At 37.3% G+C, this 23,092-nt stretch overlaps 1 protein-coding gene across 4 annotated transcripts in view; it reads right to left on the bottom strand.

The window, feature by feature from the left end:
• The window catches only part of LOC139715739 (potassium channel subfamily K member 18-like), a 51,917-nt gene extending 37,409 nt beyond the window's left edge, over positions 1-14,508 (bottom strand). The window contains exons 1-4 of one of the 4 annotated variants that reach the window (XM_071627290.1): positions 14,336-14,508; positions 8,140-8,280; positions 1,834-2,085; positions 576-1,231 (exon numbers count right to left, since the gene is read on the bottom strand). In XM_071627290.1, the coding sequence (XP_071483391.1) occupies positions 576-1,176 (601 nt within the window). In that variant the 5' untranslated portion in view covers positions 1,177-1,231; positions 1,834-2,085; positions 8,140-8,280; positions 14,336-14,508. Of the gene's footprint in view, positions 1-575; positions 1,232-1,777; positions 2,086-8,139; positions 8,281-10,552; positions 10,622-14,335 lie in introns of those variants that run through there. The other 3 variants (XM_071627288.1, XM_071627289.1, XR_011709857.1) reach the window with 3 other exon arrangements.
• Positions 14,509-23,092: the final 8,584 nt, after the last annotated feature.

The following is a 23,092-nucleotide window of genomic DNA, read 5'->3' as shown; positions in this document are numbered from 1 at the left end:
AAGGAAGGAAGAAAGAGTATGATTGTCACTTAGTTCTTCTCTCTTTCTCTCTCTCCCTCTCTTTCTCTCTCTCCCTCTCTTTCTCTTTTGTTTCCGTTATTTCAGGTCTACATGTTGCATTCTCAGCTACAATAAGTTAACAATGACTAATAAGAATAACCTTGTAGGTTAGAACCATGATTAAAAAAGCAATAAAACAAAACTTGAAGATATTAACATTCATTGAGTACCTCTTCTCAAATGATATAATCATGCACTACACATTTCTTTGTGTTCATCTTTGCATTTTGTCCCCCCCCCCCCAAAAAAAAAAAAAAACCAAAAAACAAAAAAACGTTTCACTTCTATCTCTTGGATAATTAAAGATAAACATTAAAAACGTTTGTTTCAATATCCAATCATTCTGAGCAATATATTCTCCCACTTGTCAAACGTGAATGAACGTCCTCCTGCGGGATTTCTCGATTGTTTATAATTTTGTAAACAAGTCATATGTAACAAAATGTGCCTAAGTGAGCGTGGGCTGCTACGAACAAGGAAGTCTAAAGTCTAAGCGGAAGAAGGACTGAACTCACCTATTGTGGTAATGGTTGTCATGCAGAATAGCATGGCGCTGGGAAAGGACCAGGCTCGACCCGCCTGTACGGCCTCCATTCGACCAGCTTTCCAATCTCGACCATTCATCTTCTCGATCATTTCATCAATTTTGCGATCCACCTCCCCTTTTCTGATATAGTGATGATCGTCCCGATATGTAGAAGTCATGGGTTCATTTTGTCCTCTCTCTGTGGGCTCTTCATCAGACTTACGAATGATTTCACTTGATGTAGTATTGCTCGGTGATACACCAGTGGTCATTGCGGTAGGATCAATAGCCGAGCTGTTGGTCATCATATCGTAAAGTTCTGTTTTGATTTGAACAACATCATTTTGAAACCGCGTGGCTTCGTTGTTCGTGTTCTCCAAGTATCTGAAGACAGCGGCCCCAATCATGAGGTAAACGAAAAAGACTATGAGTAGAATGACGGCCGGCAAGACATGGCGGAAGAATCTCCAGACGGGACCTCGATGGAGGTCCTCCTTCTCATCGGAGACGGAATCGTCGCGGCGTCGTATGCTGATCCCTCGCCGACTTCCGTTCCCCATGTCGGACATTTCTGGATGTGGTTGCAACATGGTGGCCTGGTGAGCTTTGCGCCCTGCACAGCTGTGGCCAGGTTTCGTCTTTCCCCTGCACAATAGATAGATCAATGAAAGCTGAGCGTCATTCAATTCTTTACCATTTTTATCACACTGACACCTGCTGTGGAATGCTATATTGGTAACACAGATGTACAACTTGTCCCATGCCTCCTAAACATTGAATGGTGATCAAATCCATGCACACACAGTCATATTATACGCATCCCTGGGTCACATGTTTACAGGCATTATACAAGTAGTGGCAAGGGTTGTGAATTGGTGTATACATTGTCAACAAAATACTGGTAGACTGTTTAATAGCTTAAAGCAGATTACTAATCCTCTGAATCTACGGTAATACTTCGTATGTTCGCATATTGAACGTCCATAAAATACAAGCAGTACAATGCATTAAAGATAAACAAAATGCTCCATGCACAAATATACTAAAAACAGCAGCGTCATGTAATATGAACACTCTACTATTTTATCATTTCTATATTGCCACTAGCTGCTGTCTACAGTACTAAAGCACTGCTATGCATCACAAATTTGAGTCAGCTATAATCAGGGCATGCTATACGATAGATATGATAGGTTTATTGATCGACAAGAAAAAGGTCACATGCTCATTTATCGTATATTGCTCACTCAGCAACAGGCCAGGCAGACGGTAGTACCACGGCAAAACTCTCTAAAATTAACGCTGCCGCCGTATGCCGTTGATATGCATGCACTTCTTAGGTTGCCAATATTTCAGGATTGGTGTGCAGAACGCAGTAACGGCGATGATACTGTAGCCTTCACAAAGTGGTTAACTGTTATGCACGGTGTGTCCGTGCGGCAAACCGTTCTAGCACTGTTAGTCAAACGTCAAGCGATGATCAGTTCATTAAAAGCAGCCTGTCAACACAAAGACAAAATAGGTATCAATGCCAAACCTTGTAATGCAACAAACTAGAAACATTCAGCAGTATTGATCATTCTGGACAATAAAAAATGACACGCTTTCAGTTCGATTCTTGCATACATCATTCATTGAAAATCAAAATGAATAAATAAAAGGACTAATGAAAGGCCCTATCACCGTGATCACGCAGAATTCTTCTGACTAAGATTTCAATGAATTGCGTGGGAATGATAGAACAAGAGCCCCACCCCTCCCCCCCCCCCCCCCCCGAAAAATGGAAATTGCACGCTATAACTGAGCAAGCATTCAGACATGTATCTCACAATAGTAATCTTGTTGAAGTGGATGTCACTTGGGTAGAAATGTAATCATCTTCATTCGAGAAAAGTCATAATGTGACTTTGCTTTTACTAATCTGAAGGTGTCAGCAGCAATCCTACCCCCTACCCCTCAGTGTAAGCCTTACCTTGATTGACGTGTGGCAACATAATTACCCTAGATGCATTACTGAGACAACTTCTGCGCTATTCACACAGTCCATGATGTGGCTACTATTCAATAAATATAAAACATTATTACCTATACGAGGGAGTTTTGCGAGGCAATTCCAGTTGTTATTTTGCAGGGTTAAAGGTCAGGAGTTGTTATTTTGCAGGGTTAGAGGTCAGCAGTCAATATGCTTTTCGCCACGTCGCTGCGTGTCGGTTACACACACCGCACCGTACACAAAACAATGTGTGCAAACAGTGCAGTCTTCCGGTTTAGGGAGGTTGGAAGAGAGAGAGAGTGGAATCTCTCTCCCCATCTCAATACTTTAAGGCCCCCTCACACCTGAGCGAATTGCCTGAAATATGACTTGCGATGACTGGCGAAAGGCATTTTTGGAAAAATCGTTTTCAATGGTAATTGATAGTACATCATATTTACCCTTCGTGTTTGGGTTCGTACACCTTCTGAACTAACAGTTGCGATTATTCAAATTCGCACGGGATTTTTGAACATGTTTAAAATTTCCCGACGAATTGAAAAATCGTCTGTCATTTGCATCTCTTATTTAGTCTGCAGTAATCGTTCGTTTATCGTTCGTGTGCTATTGTCACGCATAGTCCCTCATCGCGCTTTTGCCAAGGTGGACCGATCTCGAAAGGACCCTAAACGAAGCAACACGATGACTAAATGACTTGCGCATAGAAACGAAGATACTATGACAAACGTATTTTCGCTTGCCATCTTCTATGCGAAGGGAAACCAAGATTGACTTTTACTAAATTTGAATAGCGATGCATACACGAAGGCAAGTCTAAGAGATACTACGACAAACTATGGATTACGATGTGATACGAATACGAGCGAATGACCTGACGAAAAAATTGGCGAATGCTGAGCTGCTCTCTGTAACCAGCCACTCACCACGCTACTCATATATAAACATTCCACCCGAAAGTTTCAAAGTTTCTTCAGAAAAATGGAAGATGCAGCCCGCCTCATTTTATGTTTCTGTGAATGTATACTGCTCAATGCAATTACTCATGTGTATCTATGTGTGTTCTAATATAGTTTTATTTCAGTGCACTTGTTATTCTTTGTCTTTGTACTTTTAAAATTTGTATTCAATTTGTATTAGATTGAATGCGGAAATAAATCAAATTGAATCAAATCAAATTGAATCAAATCAAATCAAATCAAATCAATATAAATGAAACTTGTTTATTTTTGCAAGTTTTACTTTTGTGCTTTGGAAGAGAGAAAAAAAGTGTTCACTCATGCGTACAATTTCCCTTTGTATTAATCCACCAATCAAATAACCTTGAATATGGTATCTAAAACACCAGTACTGTATTAGCCAAATAATCCATGAGAAATATGAGCTTGAACAAGTGTTTACCTTCTTTTTTTGCTGAGTGTATATATACACTCAGCCCCCCAAAAAAGAAAGGAAACACTTATTCGAGTTCATACTTTTCATAGAAGATTTTGATGAAAATCAATGTATATTACATAATACCAAATTGGGGTAATTCAATTGGCTATCAAACTAGTAGGTCAATATAAAGGGAAACGTTATGCATGAGGAAACGCATTTGTTTTTGTCCTCCAAGGTACGAAAGCAAAAATTGCAAAAATTGACATGTTGTCTTTCATTTGGAAATGCCCTTCAAGATAACAATGATAACAAAAGACCAGTTTAACAGAGTGGGAGACATAAATGAAATAAGAAAAATAAGTTTTGGTTCTCTTTATGTCTCTATACTATAACCTCAAACAAAATCAAAGTTAAAAAACTAAAGTGGGAAATAAGACTTTTCTGTCAATTCAAACTTCAAATGACATAGGAAGTAAGGGCACAATGATGATTAAATGAACAGAATATCTTCATTTATTTCTTTTAATGTCGTAATTTAAGAATCCATGAGACAAATTCAACAAAAACATATGATTTATGATTTTCCTAATTTGAGAAATTTTTATTTATATTGCTTCTCCTCTCATTTCATTCCAATTTGGATATGACAGAAAATTCTTCAGTTTCCTTTAAAAGGTAATCACCTTTCTCTGGCTGCACTGAAATCTGGATGGACGGACACAGGGCCCCATTTCATAAAGAGTTGATTTGATGACAACTCTTTGCTGGAATGACAATTGTCATGGTAACGACAAGAATACAGCTTCCTGATTGGCTGTTTGCTGTGGGAAGTTGTCATTCCAGCAAGAGTTGTCATCCTAACATCTTTTATGAAATGGGGCCCTGGTCGCTTTTATACTCCTCGAGGAGCGCACACACACGTACGAGAACGCCTGATCTATTCTTTCGTCTTCGTTTCCAATCGCACGCCATATCAAACCATTGGTCATTGTTCGTTCGTCTTATCGGGTCATATCCACCCTTCGCTCGCCTTCGGCCGCAATTTACTCAAAAAAGTGAACCAAAAAATCGTTATCCTTCGCTGACCGTTCGTTAATCATATTTGACTTTAGTTTATAATCGGATGATTTGAAGGCAATTTTATTTGAAATCGTTGAATTCGCGCGCATTTCGTGCGTTTTTCCCATTCGTCCCCCTTCGTCCCCCTACATTCGCTCAGGTGTGAGGGGGCTTTTAAACGTAAACATTCCGATCGACCACGAAAAGAAAACTTTCCACGACGTCCAGGGTGTCAGTTACACGCACCGCAGAAGAACGCTGATAAATCAGCTCATACAAGGTCGACCACTTACAGCAGCACTAGGCAATGACTAGTCCATTTGTGCTCAGTAATTGCACAGTGACCATCAGTTTTACAGTAAAAATAAAGTGTAAGAGCGTTCAGAACTTTGAAGTTTGCCTGTTACAACTTCATATGTATCTTTGAAGTTGGAGTTGAGTGATATACATTGATGAACAATTTTGTAATTATTCAACATGTTGATGGTCTACAGGTAGTCAAATGTGGCTTCATCTGAATCAGTGTATAGCCGTATTCACATATTTTCTTAATTTACCTAAGGGATAGGTAATAATTATGATATTGACTGGCCTTTCTTTCGGGAGGTACCAGATAAATATTGCCCGCACTGAAAACATAGGAGTGGGAACATTGAATATCGTGAGTTACGAGTCACATAAGAATGGGCTTTGTAATATAAAGGTGTCAAAAATTTGGCTCTCAGTTTTGTTCAGTGGAAATTTTCCATGACATAATCGTCCCTCCTGCCCTCCTATGTGGCGGAAGTGAGTTTCCAAAAAATCTGTTATCCTCTTGATTCGTTTCCCAGCAGTGTTTGCAGACACAACAGGAAACTTTACAACAAGGTTGTTAGCCCTGCCTTATTATTTTTAGTACAGAAGCAACGATATTATCGCGAAATATCGAGGGACTAGCGCGAAAAACTATTACACTGCACAACGTGACAATGAGTCATTTTGTATGTAAATGTGTATGAGTGTGTAGGCGTTATAAGCAGATATTTTCAGCAATAAAGAGTAATTTGAATTCTCTTGTTATACAGATACTTAGGCCTACTTCAAATTTCTTCCTTTTTTTTTTGCTTTTTCTTTGCAGAAAAATTTAATGAATTGATAAACCACCAGCCTTCATAATTTATTTCATTGTTGTTCTAGAATTCGACAGAAAATATGAATGGAAAGCCGAATGTCAACTATGATTACGGATGAATGTTATGTGGCAAGATTTTACTTCAATTTCAGTTTTTATTTCAATTTATTTCATTTTCTTCTTCCATAGAACATAAATCATGAATAATTTTGAGTACAAACGAGTTGACGTTATCAAAACTAGTGACACTTTGTAATTAAGAAATAAAAGCATATATACATAGTCACAAATTAATGCTGTTACATGCTACATTATCCATGCTCTGACGAAAGAAATAAAATAGTCTCAATTTCAAATTCAAATTTGTTCAAAACTTCAAATGTGTTCTAAAGATCATCACTGAAATATATCGATATTAAATATCGCTGCAGAGATAACACACAAGTGCTACTTTATTGCTTCAATGTATGATTCATCAATCTAAATTTCTATTGAACGAGGATATCAAACGGAATGTATTCTAAATGCAAGAAGTATAAAAAGAATGAATCTTAAATGGCTGCAAACCTTGGAAGCTTGAGACAACTTCATACGCAGAATTTTAATAGACGTTGTAATTACTGACAACATGTCCACAATACCGTATGTCCCAAAAAGATTACAACGGGACCCTCCACAATGATAACTTTGAAAATAGTGAATCAATCCAAATGCAATTTCACGGTATAAAACTGTAACTTGATACCCACATCTTACAGAAAACCCCATTTAATTTGCTTCAATGGTCGAAGAGAAATGAGGAGTTTTGTAGAGCATGTCAGGAATCCCTTCCCTTCAAGTTCTGTCCATTGTGTTCAAACATGAATATGCAGTTCCAGGATCATCCAAGTGCTAAACTTGGAAAAATTAGACTCATGACATGCTTTACAACGATCTGCGTTTCTCTGTGACCACTTAACCAAATTGAGTGGGGTTTCTGCAAAATATAGCTAAGATGTTATATCTGAAGAGCCTGAAGTAGCATTTAGACAGTTTCATCATATCGGAAGTTATCAACGCAAAAATCTGATTGTATTTTTTTTTCGGTGTGGGGGGGGGGGGGGGGGGGGGGGACATACTGTATAATATATCACTTATATGTATACCTGATATACCATACGTTTCATGCGGAGTATGAATCTAAACAAAGCTACATTCCGAACGCTCTAATACTCAAGTGGTATGAGTTTGACTGTAGACTGTAGAGCAATAAAAGAGTACCCCTTGTAAGGTGGTATGAAAGTTATGTAATCACTATGCATTTACTGTGGTCTGTCATTACTGGGGAAAAGCTTGCAGTTTTATAGGAAATTTAATCAAGAATTTATTTCTAATTTGATGAAATTATATGTATTTCAACAAAATGGCACCTAACGCAAGAAATCAATTACTTTGAATCATACATTCATAGAATCTTATTCTAAAAAAGAGACAAAATAACAAGATGCCATTGAATGGTGTTCATAAAAGTGACTGCCGACATCTTAGAGGCTTTGTTGATACAAGTGTATGTGTTATATTCTTTCATAACTTCAGAATGATTGGTGTATCATTCATGTGAAATCATATGTTAGGCTGAATAAAATTCCCTAATCCACCATCGTATAGCCATAAGCTTGAATTCATGGCGGTCGGGGGATACAGTGTATGCGGACTGCTTGCCGATCCCTAGAATGACAGTAAGGAATATTTTAGTAGGATACAAAGAGATTAGAAAAGGTAAACCTTCACCTTTTTATCGGAGCTTCCCTACTCAGCACTATGCTTTTTTTTTTGTCTACAACAGTTTTTCTAAGATACTTAGTTATTTAGTAGTAAAGACCATAGGCCATAGCCTTGCATAGCATTAGAGCTGTATGTTCTTGCCATTAATCATATCGAACGCCTTCATTTTCATATATTCGCAAAAAATGAGAAGAAAACCTCTCTAAAGCATATTATACCGGTTTAAGATAAAGAGAAATATTTTCTTACCATGTCATGATGAATTAGTGATGGTCCAATCTAAACAGTTTTCTCACACCATGCACAGAAACTCAGCCCTATAAAATATTCCTTCGTTCCAATTCCAAAGGAGTGGAGCTCTAGTGCCCATCCATCCAGTAATCACGTGACCTGTAGTGTGGAAGAGCACACAAAATAACGACCGTTAATTTTGTGAAGCTTAGGGTGTCGTCTTCTCGCGGGAAAACCCCTTTGAAACGGAGGGCATGTGATGCAAATTATGACGACCTTATATGCCAGAAGTGTGGGACATAATGAAAGCCAGCTCACAAAATGCCAACGATTATTCTGGCCGCTGAAGTTATACTCAACACGCTTGCATCCTGGAAGTTGGTCGCGGGCGTGTTGCGCACGATTTCCGGTAGTCCTTTGTCGGGTCGTTACTTCTCTCTGTAGTCAAGCGGAAGACTTGTAAACACTGGCAGACCAATACCGTAGCTAGGAAGGTGAAATGTCCTTATTAGTGTCACGTCCAGGATGGTACAGTCTGGTAGAAATAAAGTTCAGCTGCCACGTCGATAAGTCGATGGAAATCAAGCATTAAACTTTTGATGGAATACGTGCAATATTGATCCCTGGGAAATTAGCAGGTGTCCAATGATACTATCACACATATTCAACCATGTTTGAGACTTTTATTCATTTTCCCCCAAGAAATTAAAGCATGAGATACTGAATGGTTGTGTTTGTGCAATTAGTAAATAGTTTTCCAATCGCACGTTTGACACGTCTACAAAGATAACGTCAATATTTGAAAAGGAGCTCAGACACAAACACACACATACAAACACATACACACAAACATGTTTTATATAATAAACAGATATACCTATTATGTATAATGATGCCTGCTTGTATATAATATATAACGTTATGCATGCAATTTTGCATGTATGATTACCGTTCACCAAATTATAGCCTGATAAACTTGCAAAGTTGACTGCAAGTAGACCGAAGGGAAAAGCTGCACAATGAGTGATTTGGTCAAGAAATCGTGACTTTTCTTTCTTAATTGCCATCTGTTTTCTTTTCAAAGTTTAAGAATGTTTTTAAAATCTCATTTTGGGTAGAGGGGGTACTGTAGTACAATAACTATTTTTACCATGGCGTTTTGAAAAAGATTCGTCCATTGTGTTTAAGTTCATGTTTGTGTGTTGTTGTTTTTTCTGTTTAACATTCTTTACCATATAAATAAACAATGTAACATGAAAGGCCTAGGTTACCTCCTGGATGAAACAGGAGACACAAGGCAAAGACAAAGGGCAATACAGAATAACATTAATTGTAAATACATCTTACATAATAAAAGACACACTCAACAATTACAGTAATAATCACGAACACCTACGCAACTGACCGGCTGAGTACACCCATATGTTAGCTGAGGGAGGCCGTCACGTGGCCTTTGAATGCTCAGTACGGCTAAAGACTTGGGCAGGATAATTGTTCCTTACAACATTCAGTTACAGTGATCAATTGTTTCCTTTTCCGAATTCTATTTTTTGCTGTTTCCATGAATTGGTTGCGACGTGATTTTCTGGTGCATGGTAACATTCGTGGGACTCATATCGATGCCAAACACATCTGGATGGACTAAAGCACGTCCTAATTTAAGAGCAAACATGATATTCGACATGGATCGGATGATTCCAAATAATGTTCGGATAGTCACGTAATGAATGAAAACGTGACAGATGTCAACTTTTGAAAATTAGATTTATTTACGTCTTTATAGTCACTATAATGATTAATTCTCCCTCGGTGGTGAAAGCGTAGACGGATCGCACTTTTTTGTTTTTATTGCTTTCATGAAGTTGGATGAATTTTAGGCATCATATTATGGAAAGGCTTGTCCCGAGTTGGTCAATTATGATATTTGAATTAATCTGGATGAAATTTCCGCCGTGCACATTATTTATCATCGGAGAACACATGAAATATAATCTCTTTTACGTGTACATACACTCTATACCTTTTTTTATCTTGTGAAAGAATATTATTTAGTCAAAGCAGGGAGGAAAATCGGTATTTTTTTTTTATATGCAGACATCACTGCTTGCTTGTTTCTTTGTTTGATTTTTATGATAGTGGTCGTCAAGAATTAGGAATGTTCATTATTTCGATCTACTAGTACATGATGCTGTCCTGATTCAGCACGCTATGGTTTATTTCATATTAAAACAATCTTTACTTCTTTAGTATATAGGTAATGAACATTTACACGGCAATTCAAGTCATATCATCCACAACTCTCCGAGATACAAAACAGTTCTCTCTTGACTCATACGAAAGAAACAAAAATCGTTTCGACCTCAATGTATGTGTACTTGGATGTATTTTTGTAGCTAAACACAAATAGACTGACGTTCACGCACTTGCTCACCCTCTTGCTTCGAGTATGGATTGTTCAGCAACCATCATCGCACAAAACGAGTCTGACATTTTCCCCAACTGATGCCTATTTCCGGTAATACCAATCACATCACCACCGGGTAGATGTGAACACCATTCGCTAATTGATCACCACTGGCTGTCAAACTCAAATCAGCGAGGCTCACACATTATCCTTCACCCTGCTTCTCTTCCAAATTGAGATCAGTCCACAAATTGCTCGCTAAATCGTTGAAAGGGGAGTTCCCGTAGTAATATAAGAATAGCATTTCGTTGTAACGAAATTGCTTGCTGAGTACACTCTTTGTTTTTTGTCTCTTTGTTTTTTATTTCAGTTTCGTAAGTCATATTGGCAAGTTTATGTGTGGTTTTAGGGTTATTAAGTGTCGTAATCTAAGCAATAAAATTGCAATAAAGCTCAGTTACATGTCATTATAAAGCAAAAAGGCATGATATGATTTACAGATAAACAAAATACTGAGATGTTATTTTCAATCTTAATGAGTTGAGGAGGACATAAGAAGTGCTGAAATATGATAGTTTTCTATCATCATTCATGACATCTGGCACCACACCGTTCAGCAGGATACCTAAAGTACATCTTTTTATGAAACGTAATTGACAAACAATATTTCATAATCATTTTCAGAGCCCTTATTGAATTGAACTTTATCTTCTTGTCAAGAGACACGGTTTTATGATGAAATACGCGTACAATGAAATAAAAGTATGATGAAATAGATGTAGCGACATTGCTCCTTTGGGACTGCTCCAAAGACGACGTCTAGGCCTATATCCAGAACATACAGATACCATAAAGGATGAATGTTATAATCTCATATTTTTGCTACATTGTTTATCATAATATGTTATGGGTAAAGGTTACAATCTGCAGTTGATCATATAGAATTAAGCAATTAATGTAGTACCCATCCTACACTTTGGAATCAATGTACATATAACCTTGCGGAGTTAAAGGTACACCCTAATATCTGAAGCGTGGGTTTAAATCGTCGCCGCTCTTATCCCTTCATTCTACATGCTCAAAGTATTTGTTTTCCTCTCTTTCTGTCTTTTTTTTTTTTTGTAGCCCAGGATAATGTGTAGCCTTTGTCCAAGACCCTGTGATCGTTTTAGTGATTAGAATAGAGGAAAGGAGAGAGTTTTCACAAGAGATAGAGAGAAGCCAAGATACCAAAATGGAGCAAGACCCAGCTTTTCATTGGCGATAGAAGCCAGTTTGTATAGTTCAGTTTCCGGATGAGAAGAAAAAAAGGAAGAAGAAAGTGGCACCTGTGTTCATTCTTTGTTTGAAGCTGAATTTCATAAATTGTGGCGTCGGGCAAGCTTACTAAATGCATTATGCTGCAGCTCTGATGTGCCTAGTCAGTTAAGAATCAACGAGATGTAATTTGTACATGAGTGCACATGAGCTATGGAGCGAACTGGCCCTGGCAGAGAGTTACAGTCTTTTAACAAGGCTACGTATTACCGAGTGGCGTGGAAGACACCATGGATTTACGGATTTGTCTGGCGTTACAAGCTAGCAAAGCTGAGAAGAACGCCAAGAAAACCTGAATGTCTCATCTTAGTTCTAGTATTCAGTCCTGACTGTATTTGGAAGCAGTAAATATCTTTGGATGAAACTTGGATGAAACGCAAATGTTTGTAGCAATCATATCCCACTTTCTTTGGTGAGCAAAGATATTATTATACACATTGAATCATTATTCAAGGGGGAGGAGTCATGCATGATAGGCTATCCTGGTAAATTCGGATTATGAGTAAACCTAGCTTACCTAAGTGTTTACATTATTTTAAGTTACAAAGGATTTTTTATTTCATCATATCCTTAGTGACACAGAAGGATTCAATGTAGGAGTTAGAAACGAGCTGTAGAGTATAGGTGTTTGTATAAACTTGAAGATTAGGACTAGCGACACCGAATCTCAGTCCTCCAAGGCATTTCCCTAAAGTAAATGAAACCCAATTATTAGCAGAACACAGCAGTTTAAGTTTGAAATAAAAATCAGACAATCCATTCAAAAGATATGGATTCTGTATGAGTGCAGCCAACACTGGATAAGAAGACTATAGTATTCTACAGTTGATTACGTCATGTGTGTACAACGATACAAAAAACAAAAAAAAAATATGAAGAGAATTTTGAAATTGTTATGTTTTCACAAAAAGTGTACATTTCCTCGGCATATTACTAACATATGAGGGTAATACTATTCCCACTGCTTTCTGAAAAAGGTAAATAAAGTGCTCTTTCCATTATTCTAGAAATGTGAAAGTATGCTTAATTGTATTTACATGTTCTTTATACGTTGCACTTACTGCCACATAACGTCATAGTTCAGTGGTCTTCTTACGAAGCGATGGCGGCACCGAAACTGTAGAAATCTTAACTTTCGAACGGATGTTAATAATTAATTTCGTCAAACTTCACTGATTTACGTGTTCTAATAATATTGTTGTATTCCTTAATCCACATGTTTGCTTGGATCCCATTCTTCTTTATATAAGGAGTCACCAGATTAAGCATTTATGACGTTGTAGCTGAATCGTTCCTCTAGTACCGTTCTTGCATTCATAACAGCTGATATTCAGGGCTGACTAATACATCCATGAAAAGGAAAATTCTCACACCTCTCAGCGCTATACACGATTGTGTATTTGGCCTTGAATTACACCCTTCTTTCTTTATAAGGGACACTGTACTAGCCTGTTCAATTCGTTGTGAAGGTACCGTAACAGGGCGGTGTTTTCATTGCGTTTTGGCCATAACTGTGACTGCCCATTCCCAGAGCGATGTAAGTGAAATTGACGTCGAATTTTTAAAACTGAGTTGACGAACAGACATTGAGAAGGTGACGTTGCGAAAATACAAACATAAAAGTTGTAGAACAATACACCCCAAAAGTATACGAGAAAACTTAAAGAGGCAAGGTGATAAATATCATTTGTCAAATAGTGTCTTGACATTCGATACGCAGCTTTCAGAATAACATTCAACACATTTGGCAGTCACTTTACAAATAACAGCTTGATGTTCTTTCAAGATATGAACTGTTTCAAATGATGACAAATATAGTAAACTAATAAAAAAAGAGCCCTTGAATAAAATATGACATACAGCACAGCTTCAATATGAACCGTGTATCATGAGGACGAGTTTACTATCGATGAAGTTTACTATCAATAAACCTTTAGTTTGATGTTTTTCCTTTTTAGTCTATACATGCGCGACAATATTATCACAGGATTTAGTCGTTGAGGATTAGATTAGAAAATCGTGGCTTAGCGTGAAGTAGGCCTGTGTCATTTCTATCCACTGGTGTCCCCTCACTGTGTAACTATTTTGAGGAGCTGGGATGTCACAATACATTATTCAATGACGAATTAATGAACGGAAGGAAATGGAGAGGTGACAAAAACCAATATAACGTCCTTAATATCGTGGTTTTGGTCTGAATAATGATTAACACTATAGGATCAGGAAATGAACATCTCGGTCAAGATATACCACACATGCACGAGACGAAATAGGACGAGACCGTGTTAGTTAGATTGAGTTATATGTCGAGAACACATCGTGGTAAGACAGAAAGCTCGGGAATTTAATAGGTCTTATTAATCTTGATAAGAATAGTATACGCAGACAACTTTAGAAAGAGAAAAAAATACTATATATATGATAGAAATTTTGCGCTCTGAAATGATGCATTGTTTTGATACATACAGTGAAAGGGGAAAAAAGGCGCCTTACCTGTAGGTTCACAAGTCCGCACTTGACGAACTTCGCTAGGCAAAATGTCTCTCCGATGGTGGATATTTCAGTTTGTTTCTGACTGGTTGTGTAGTCCTAAACAATAGCAACAACAATATCAAAGGCAGCTTGAAAGGCGAACGTACTTCAGGGGAGATCCTCTGTTATGTACTTTTCCACGGTATAATAATTGCGACATTGCGAAACAGAATGTGAAGGCGATTTCCTGTGATGTCCTACATAAACTTTGATGTACGACTTCCCCGCATGCGCCAAGCTTTCAAGCTTCCTCGCAAGTGTGGACGAGACAACACTCCAGTCTTCTCATAATGAATATACCCGCGGGCAAGTTACTGGCAGTGGCAGACCTGACATTTTTCGGAATGCTCTAGGTGAGGAGACAGATTTCTCGAGAGCTCGCATCCGTGAGCGCACTACGCCAGTCGCATCGATACACTCTAAACAGCTATGCTTGATGTGAACTTCCCGCTGGACAAAGGGATATTAAGCAGATAGGCATTATAGGGTTACAGTGCAGGTGAGATCAGTTACAGCGAAGGGATGATCACTTAGTTCACCCATCGGAAGTGCAAACAAGGGATAGTGACTGTATCTTTTACTTTTCTTTATCTGGAAGAAGGGGAAGAGATGGGAGGAGGTGAAGGAAGAACATAAGAATAAGAAAACACCTCTATATTGATGTCGGTAATACTATAACATTTGACATACGATGGCGGCATTGACTTTTTCTGGTTTGTCAATAAGAGTGTGCATGTGTGTGTGTGTGTGTGTGTGTGTGTGTGTGTGTGTGTGTGTGTGTGTGTGTTATTGGGGTTTAAAACATAGGCCTATTCTTTATCAAAATCAACCTTTGCCTCCCCTGCAAAGTATGATTATTATGTTGAACTGCTTAATAATATATTGAAATGGGGATAAACATGGCCTACAGAGAAGGGCAGATATAGTGGACGGTAGGATGGCGTGGGGTTAAGGGTCCTGTTAACTTTGGAAGCAGGAATATAAAAATGTTCAAGATATCACTTTTGATGTTTGATGCACATGTGTAGGTCAGTTATATCACAAAACATCCTACCATGCAAAAATTTTGCAATAAAGCCTAAACTATAAGGAGATATCGCTATTTTTCTCATTAAACCATAACTTTAGACGGTTTAGTCTGGTAACATTTTTGTTAAAATACTGTTCACAGTTTGTGCATTTAACAATACTTACCATCGATTAGACTGGTTCAAATTGTTACATTGGTTGTTTCTATCCCTAACTCACACTTCAGAACTATTTTGAAGGACTAATGCTGGGTATTTTTTCAGCTGCAAATTGTACAGAACAAAATCGGTGGTAGTGTGTAGGCCTATTTACCCCCATACACAAACACATACACAAACACACACACACACCACAATTGTATGGAATGTAAAAATGCTTTAAACAAACTTTTAGGATAAAATCATATTTATTTGATTGTTGCCTACTATACGGAATTGCCTAAACGTTTTAAATTCACAAAACCTACATCTGGTTTGCACACATCGAATTAAACACAATCGCTAAACAACACTGACAGGCACATAATTCACTCACTCGCACTCTATCTACTTTCTCTCATCCCTTTTCTCTTGCTCTCCTCTTATTTCCTGGATACAAATGAAGATACAGAAAGAGAGGCTCTTTTTTTTTTCAAATGTGGCTTTTAGCCCAGTCAGGCATGTCAAATGGGGCAAAAAAAAGTGGGAAATGCCCAAGTGGATAGACCCTCAAGTGAGAGGTCAAATGCTATATTAAGAAAACGTGCCCATAATAGTTGAAGGATTTCTTCACTTTGTGTCTTCGTTGTACGAAGTCCGTCGGGGGAAAATACTAAAACTTTAGAGTCAGTTTCAGGTGAAAACAAGACGATTGTATCGACAAAATGCCCTTACACTCGGTATGATAAAGACAAAAAAACAAACAAACAAACAAACAAACAATCAAGACAGAAAAGGTTAATGGAATGAGTTCTTGTAGCTGCTCTTCTTGAGAATACAGTACTGTTTGCATAGAGGTTTATGAAAGCAAGTAATAACCGAAGACTAAATATCTGCAAACATCTCTCTCCTTGCGGGTTGGCCATGCAGCTTATTTTCCAAAGCACACAACAACTGCACAATGTATTGTGCCATACTGACTTTCATCGCACTTTATCAGACTTACACAAAAAGGAAATTCTTGATATAGACCAGCTCATCTCGGAGACAAAGACATTATTATTTTGGTGTTGCTGGAATATCTAGCACAAAACTAAGTTTTGTCATCTTTTCTTATCTTGCCGGCCCTGCATGTGGATTATATTACAACAGTAATTCATTTTTTTCAGTTAATCAAATGCAAACGCCTCATTTTCCCTTGTCCAATAAAATACAAACAAAATAAGGATGCTTGGCTGTGAAAATGAGTTCATACACAGGTAAGAAAATATTCTTGTTGTAATGATTTCTTAATCGGTCTAGAATCCATCCCTATAAATCCTTATTCACGTTTATGTGAAAGTTACCACTGTATGCAGATTGGCCGCATTAAAAACGAAGAGTTATTTCTGTCACTTCTGTTGAATTGTATGTTAGTAATCGACAACATCTTCATTAGCAGTTATTATTGTTGAAATTAGTCTGGCTGTCTGTACAACAGGGGCTAGAAAAGCAAGGTCATAATCATGCAAATGCTTAGGCATTGTTTAACCAAGAAAGTACTTTTACTGAGAAAGAAAGCTCCTATATGGAAAGTGTCATTTCCGAATAGTATACGATCACGCAAGGTTTATAACAGAGCTTAATCATCTAAATGTTTGTCCTGAAAACATGCAAAAGGAAAGTGTATTTCTCTATAGCAAAATTGCAAAATGCTTTTTTAAAGTGAAACAGAAAGTACAAGAAAATAAAAAGCACTCAATTCAAATAACCAAAGCTAAGGCAACAATCATGTTGAAGTTGTGAAGAGAGTGATGGATAGCAAATTGAAAACGTGCGCTAGCTTTAAAAGAGTAATCGTTCTAAACAAAAGTGTGTCGTCTAGATTTATCAAAAGCTATCACGTACGTGAGGGAAGGATTGCTCATATAGCAGGCAGCTGTTGTCATTGAAACGATAAGAATGTGACATGAACGTGACCTTAAAGTGCTTCAGATGAAGAATCCATCTTTATTGAAATGGCTACATATCTATAAAACTGAATTAACACTGGATAGGCTGTTTATTTACAAAGGGTCGGCATATTTCTCATGTGCTCTCATTGTATCACTGTTGTCATAGCAACAACAATATCGCTGTAATATTCATGATGATCTTCGCTCTTAATTGACTTGGACGTGACTGAAAACAGCAGAAATTCACGTAATACAGCCAGCTATAATGTATATGGAAACACTCATAGATCAATTTGATAACCAACACATTGCATTTTCAGTTATGTCGTGAGTTGTTGTGCATTGATCCAGTGTTACGTTGTCATAGTAACAGGGCCGAGCTGAGAATAGAATGTCATGGAATGTCATAGAAAGCTAATTTCTTTAATATCATCACTTAATCCCTTTTTCTTTGAGTAACAGCTCATCTTTACCGTGCCTGTTACTAACACGTCCTATGTGGACGAATTATCTGTAGGCATTGTACAAAAAAGTATTGTCTATACATGGAATGCAAGAACTACTACTACATGCAATTGTTGCTATGGCAGCTTTTTGAAGATCTTACGATTTTCATACAAGTCATTGTCATCACACCAGGACGATTTAACAGGATGGAACATTCAACTGACATGCAATCATTCATCTCAGTCTGTCTACAATGTATTATCTATTCACATTTCCAGCTACTTATGTTTGTCTGCAACCTTTGTAAGAGACGCATTGGTGTTCCATGTACGCAAGATCGCCGTGAGCGAGGATTGTGATAGCTGTTCACTGATATCAGCAGAGCGCTTCCGATAAATGAACGACAGGCAGAAGAAAGGGAGAGCTTTTGATTTCGCTCTTCTGGAAGCAGCAGGCGATAAAAAAACCCGACAAAACTAATCCTGTTTCCCAGTAAGAGTCGCATACTTGACTGACCATGGATAGCGTGTTAAGTGGAAATGGTGTTCGGAGAAAGGTATTGAGCACTATGTAGGAAGCAAATAATATTTGATATGAAGTTAGCTTCATCTTGTGTCCACTCACAGCAGTAACTGAAAATTGGCTGTTGATTACATTCGATGAATGCTTAAAATGCTCTTCCGAAGATCGGGTGATCGAAAGAGTTACATTTTCGATAGATGACCATTCCCTTCACCAAAAACTACTACAAAGGAAAAAAGTACCGATGAAGAATGTTTGCTTGAATGTGACAAATTATGTAAATTCACTGGAATCATTTTGTAAAGGCTAATAAAGACGTATAATTATAGTATCATAATACATCTCCCTGCAATTGAAACACAGCACATTTTTGCCAAATTTATGCTCGTAACCCACCTCCCAATTGATTTTGATATCGTTCGATGGTGTCGGTGCGATTCTGTAAAATTTGTCAAAAACCGAAGGCATATTTGATGATCGACTACAAATGCAGACGATGTGAGTGACCTCTTCAAAAGTAATTTTTTCTCATGAAAGAAACCAGAAGTCATAAACCAATATGGCATTGTTACGTCAATTGGGGTAGAGAGGTGATAGTTTTACCATTATACCTCACACTCTCTATCGCTTCTCTTTCTGTTAGCATTAAAAGGGGCCGATATAAACATATCATTGGCCTTTAGGTAAATGCGTTTTTGTGAGGCTATAGCAATGTAAGCCACTGTAACAGTGTATAGACTAAACTATGAAACTACATGTATTACTTAGGTCTTAATGCGAATGGCCAACGTATAAGCAAGCTACAACAAAATCATTTTCTTTTCACTTTCACAATACGTAGGCATACACTTGTATTGAGGGATAGAACTCTATTTTCATTGACGCCATGCACGCTTTGCCGCCTGCGGGTTCCCATGAGCACAACGATTCTGTAAAAATTGTTTTTAGCGACGTAAATGACAATAGATGAATGAGGACATTGCATTTCGTGATTTTCTGACAAAGGATTATAGAAAGGAACACCTTCTCCGGATACAGTCTTTGAATCAATAATGATGATGACAATGTTGATGATGATATTACAACTACCACTACATGTACTATACTACTACTACTACGACGACGACGACTACTACTACTACTACTGCTACTACTACTACTACTTCTACTACTGCTACTACTACTATTACTACTACTACTACTACTACTACTACTACTACTACTACTACTACTACTACCACTACTACTATCACTACTATTATAACTATTAGTACATGTAATACTGATACTACTTCTACTTCTACTGATGATGATGATGAAGTAATGATATACGCATATCAAAGGAAGATAAAGAAGAAGAGGAAGGAGAAATGGAGAAAGAAATCAATACTCGTGATATGCAGAATGGATCACCTTTATGCCTCGCCTGGAAACTTTTAAGTTCATGTAATGAACGTTTTTAAACTTTCAATATGTTAACGTCCAGTTTTAGTATCAGCATGTTGATTCTATGATCAACATAAACCCCTGTATAACCGAGTGTTTGTGATATATTTTATCACACTAACAAAGTTAGAGAGAAATAGGGTTAGATTAAGAACTATCGGAATGTTTTGCGCAGGGCATTTAGATTTTCTGTTACGCTTAGTCGCCAAGGTACAGAAAACACACTTTCATATACTAAAGGCACTGCGAAAGGGGCAAATGAAAAACGCACTTGACACGAACGAACGTGAGCAGCTGTTGAATAATTTGGTGAGCGTCATATGGAACATAGAGCACGACAGGTATGCTGCATTTCACGATCAATATTCGTCAGAAGAAAATAACATCAACATGAGGTGCTCCAACATAGCTCACAATTATTAAGGTGTTGACTGCGCAGACACGTCACAGCTGCTGATGGACGTAGTATTCTATACACTATGATGTATTTATATTTTTATTCATAATGAATTTATCAAACGTATGTCTTGCAACGGAGGATGTACAGGTCATTCAATTCAATGTGTCAGCAATCAATTACTGTCACCCTGCATGCTGTACATACCTATATGTAAAGCTTAACAACTCATACATATTCATGGCAAAAACAGATAATAATTACAATAAACGAACTAGCAAATTTATTTCCCCTGAAACATAGAATGGAAAAGAGAATTTTGGTATCATGATCAACAAGGTGCTGTATTGTACATGTTATTTCATTTATCTTACTTTCCTTTTAGCCTCGAACCTCGTGCCTCATATTTCTCGGAACCCGGAAGCATGGAGGCTAAAAACAAAACAAAACAAAAACGAACAAACAAACAAACATACAAACCAACCAATCAACCAACCAACCAACCTACATCCAAAGCCGATTTTTGACCGACGCGTTCCTTTTTTTTTTTCAATAGAACGAAATGGAAATCAAATCAAAAAGGATTAGATAACAATCTATACCAGCAACGCCGTATGAAATTATTGGTTCTCAATATAATTTTGTTGGATTTTATTACCATCATAATCGTTCGATTGTGCGGATACAGTAATGTTCCCGTTGCTCAGCGGTCCCTTTCGTGCTCTCCTTTTATTTCATGTCAAGTCATAACGTTGATCGACTAGTCATGTTCTTCGTAATGCAGCTACATGTATTAGTTAAAGGGGCAAGGTATGGAGGAAGCGGATTCATGCTATGCCTTCATCATGGCTTCTGCTTACAGTAGTTTGCCTCCCACAATAGTATAGGTAGCAGTGCAGGCCAGAAAAGTGATATCACGCTGGTAACATTGGATGAAACCATCCGTCGTCACCATTCCATTTTTGACATGAAGATGGCAGCTTACAAACATTGCACAGTCAACAGTTACGATCTACAGTTGCATCTTATATGTACGGATTCGTGCATTGCATCAACTATGACATGATAACCAAGAGAATTATATCTGAAATACGATCATAATTTGAAACGACTTAATAGTGAAAATCAAGCAGAGCATGGTGTGAATCCTGATATGATTTTCCCCACTAAAACCTAAGCTGACTTTCAAGGAGTTCTTACATGGGTCATTGTTCAGGTTATACGAATAGCAGCAAAGACGTAATACTTCATTTATTCAATACATGTATCAGCGAAGGTAAATTTGATACTACAGCGTACTGCTATTACTATTATTATCATTATTATTATTGCTATTGTTATTATTATTACTGCTACAACTAAATTACTGTTACTACAGTGTACTACTACTACTACTACTTCTATTACTACTACTACTACTATTGCTACTACTACTACTATTACTATTACTACTACTACTACTATAACTACTACTACTATCATAACTACTACTACTACTATTACTACTACTACTACTATGTACTACTATTATTACTACTACTACTACTACTACTACTACTATTACTACTACTACTACTATTACTACTACTACTACTATTATTACTACTACTACTACTACTACTATTATTATTATTATTACTACTACTACTACTATTATTATTACTACTATTATTACTACTACTATTACTACTACTATACTAGTACTAAAACAACAACAACAACTACTACTACTACTACTACTATTACTACTTCTTCTACTACTATCACACACACACACACAAACACACACACACACACACACACACACACACACACACACACACACACACACACACACACACACACACACACACACGAACACACTCATTCTCTGGGCTGCCAATCAACTATCACCCAATTTTAACTGTCTCTCTCTGACAAACGAATTATTGTGCTGACCCCCAACCCCCACCCCCCCCCAAAAAAAAAAGTAGAAAAAGGTCTCCAAATCCCTGATACTAACATTTGTCAAAGCCCAACGTTTCGAGACTTTTCCGCATATGTGTTGAAATCACAAAGCTTTCTACCTTGAAATGTTCAAAGTACGAAGATGTGTGTCTATAAATGAACTTGAAATACAACTAGGCATATATTTGGGACTTCACGTCGTCATAATATATCACAAACAAATTTCTTTCTAAATTGAATGAAAACAAAATCTAAAATGTTCAAAAATTGAAAATGAACCATGTCACCAGAGTTTGCAAAAACCGTTCGAACTTTGATCGCTTATTCATGAATTCTCATGCAATTCTAATGAAAATGAGAGAGGAAAACCTATACTTGTACAGATATCATACAAAATGAAAAATTGGAAGAAATGTTACAAAACAGCGCAACAACAAAAAATGTCATAAGAACAGAAGCGGCGACATGTTGATATCATGCTGGCATATATATATATATATATATATATATATACATATATATATATATATATATATATATATATATATATATATATAAACATTACGAGCTACTGTTCATTTTTTTTTTTTTTTGGTCGTAGTGTCAGACTCAGTTTTGTTTTGTTTTGGGGCGCCTTTTTTTTTTTTTTGGGGGGGGGGGACTTTCGAAGCCTACTAAAAGTCTTGCCTTTAATACAGGATGTTGCCGGTAGCAGAACATCCAATCTACATGTGTTATTAACGCAAGAACAGGTTGATCCTCTACACTAAACAACAGATGCATCCGAGTCTCTTGTACATGTACTGAGCAACTTGGTAGACCACTCCATTTATTTACATGGACACTAATGGACCAATAA

The sequence above is a fragment of the Diadema antillarum genome, unplaced genomic scaffold, assembly GCF_040938485.1.
Source record: "Diadema antillarum isolate AM-2024a unplaced genomic scaffold, OU_Dant_1.0 scf00000054, whole genome shotgun sequence".
NCBI classification, from domain to species: Eukaryota; Metazoa; Echinodermata; class Echinoidea; order Diadematoida; family Diadematidae; genus Diadema; species Diadema antillarum.
Note: the sequence above shows the minus strand (reverse complement) of the source record. Positions and strands in the feature narration are given on the sequence as shown.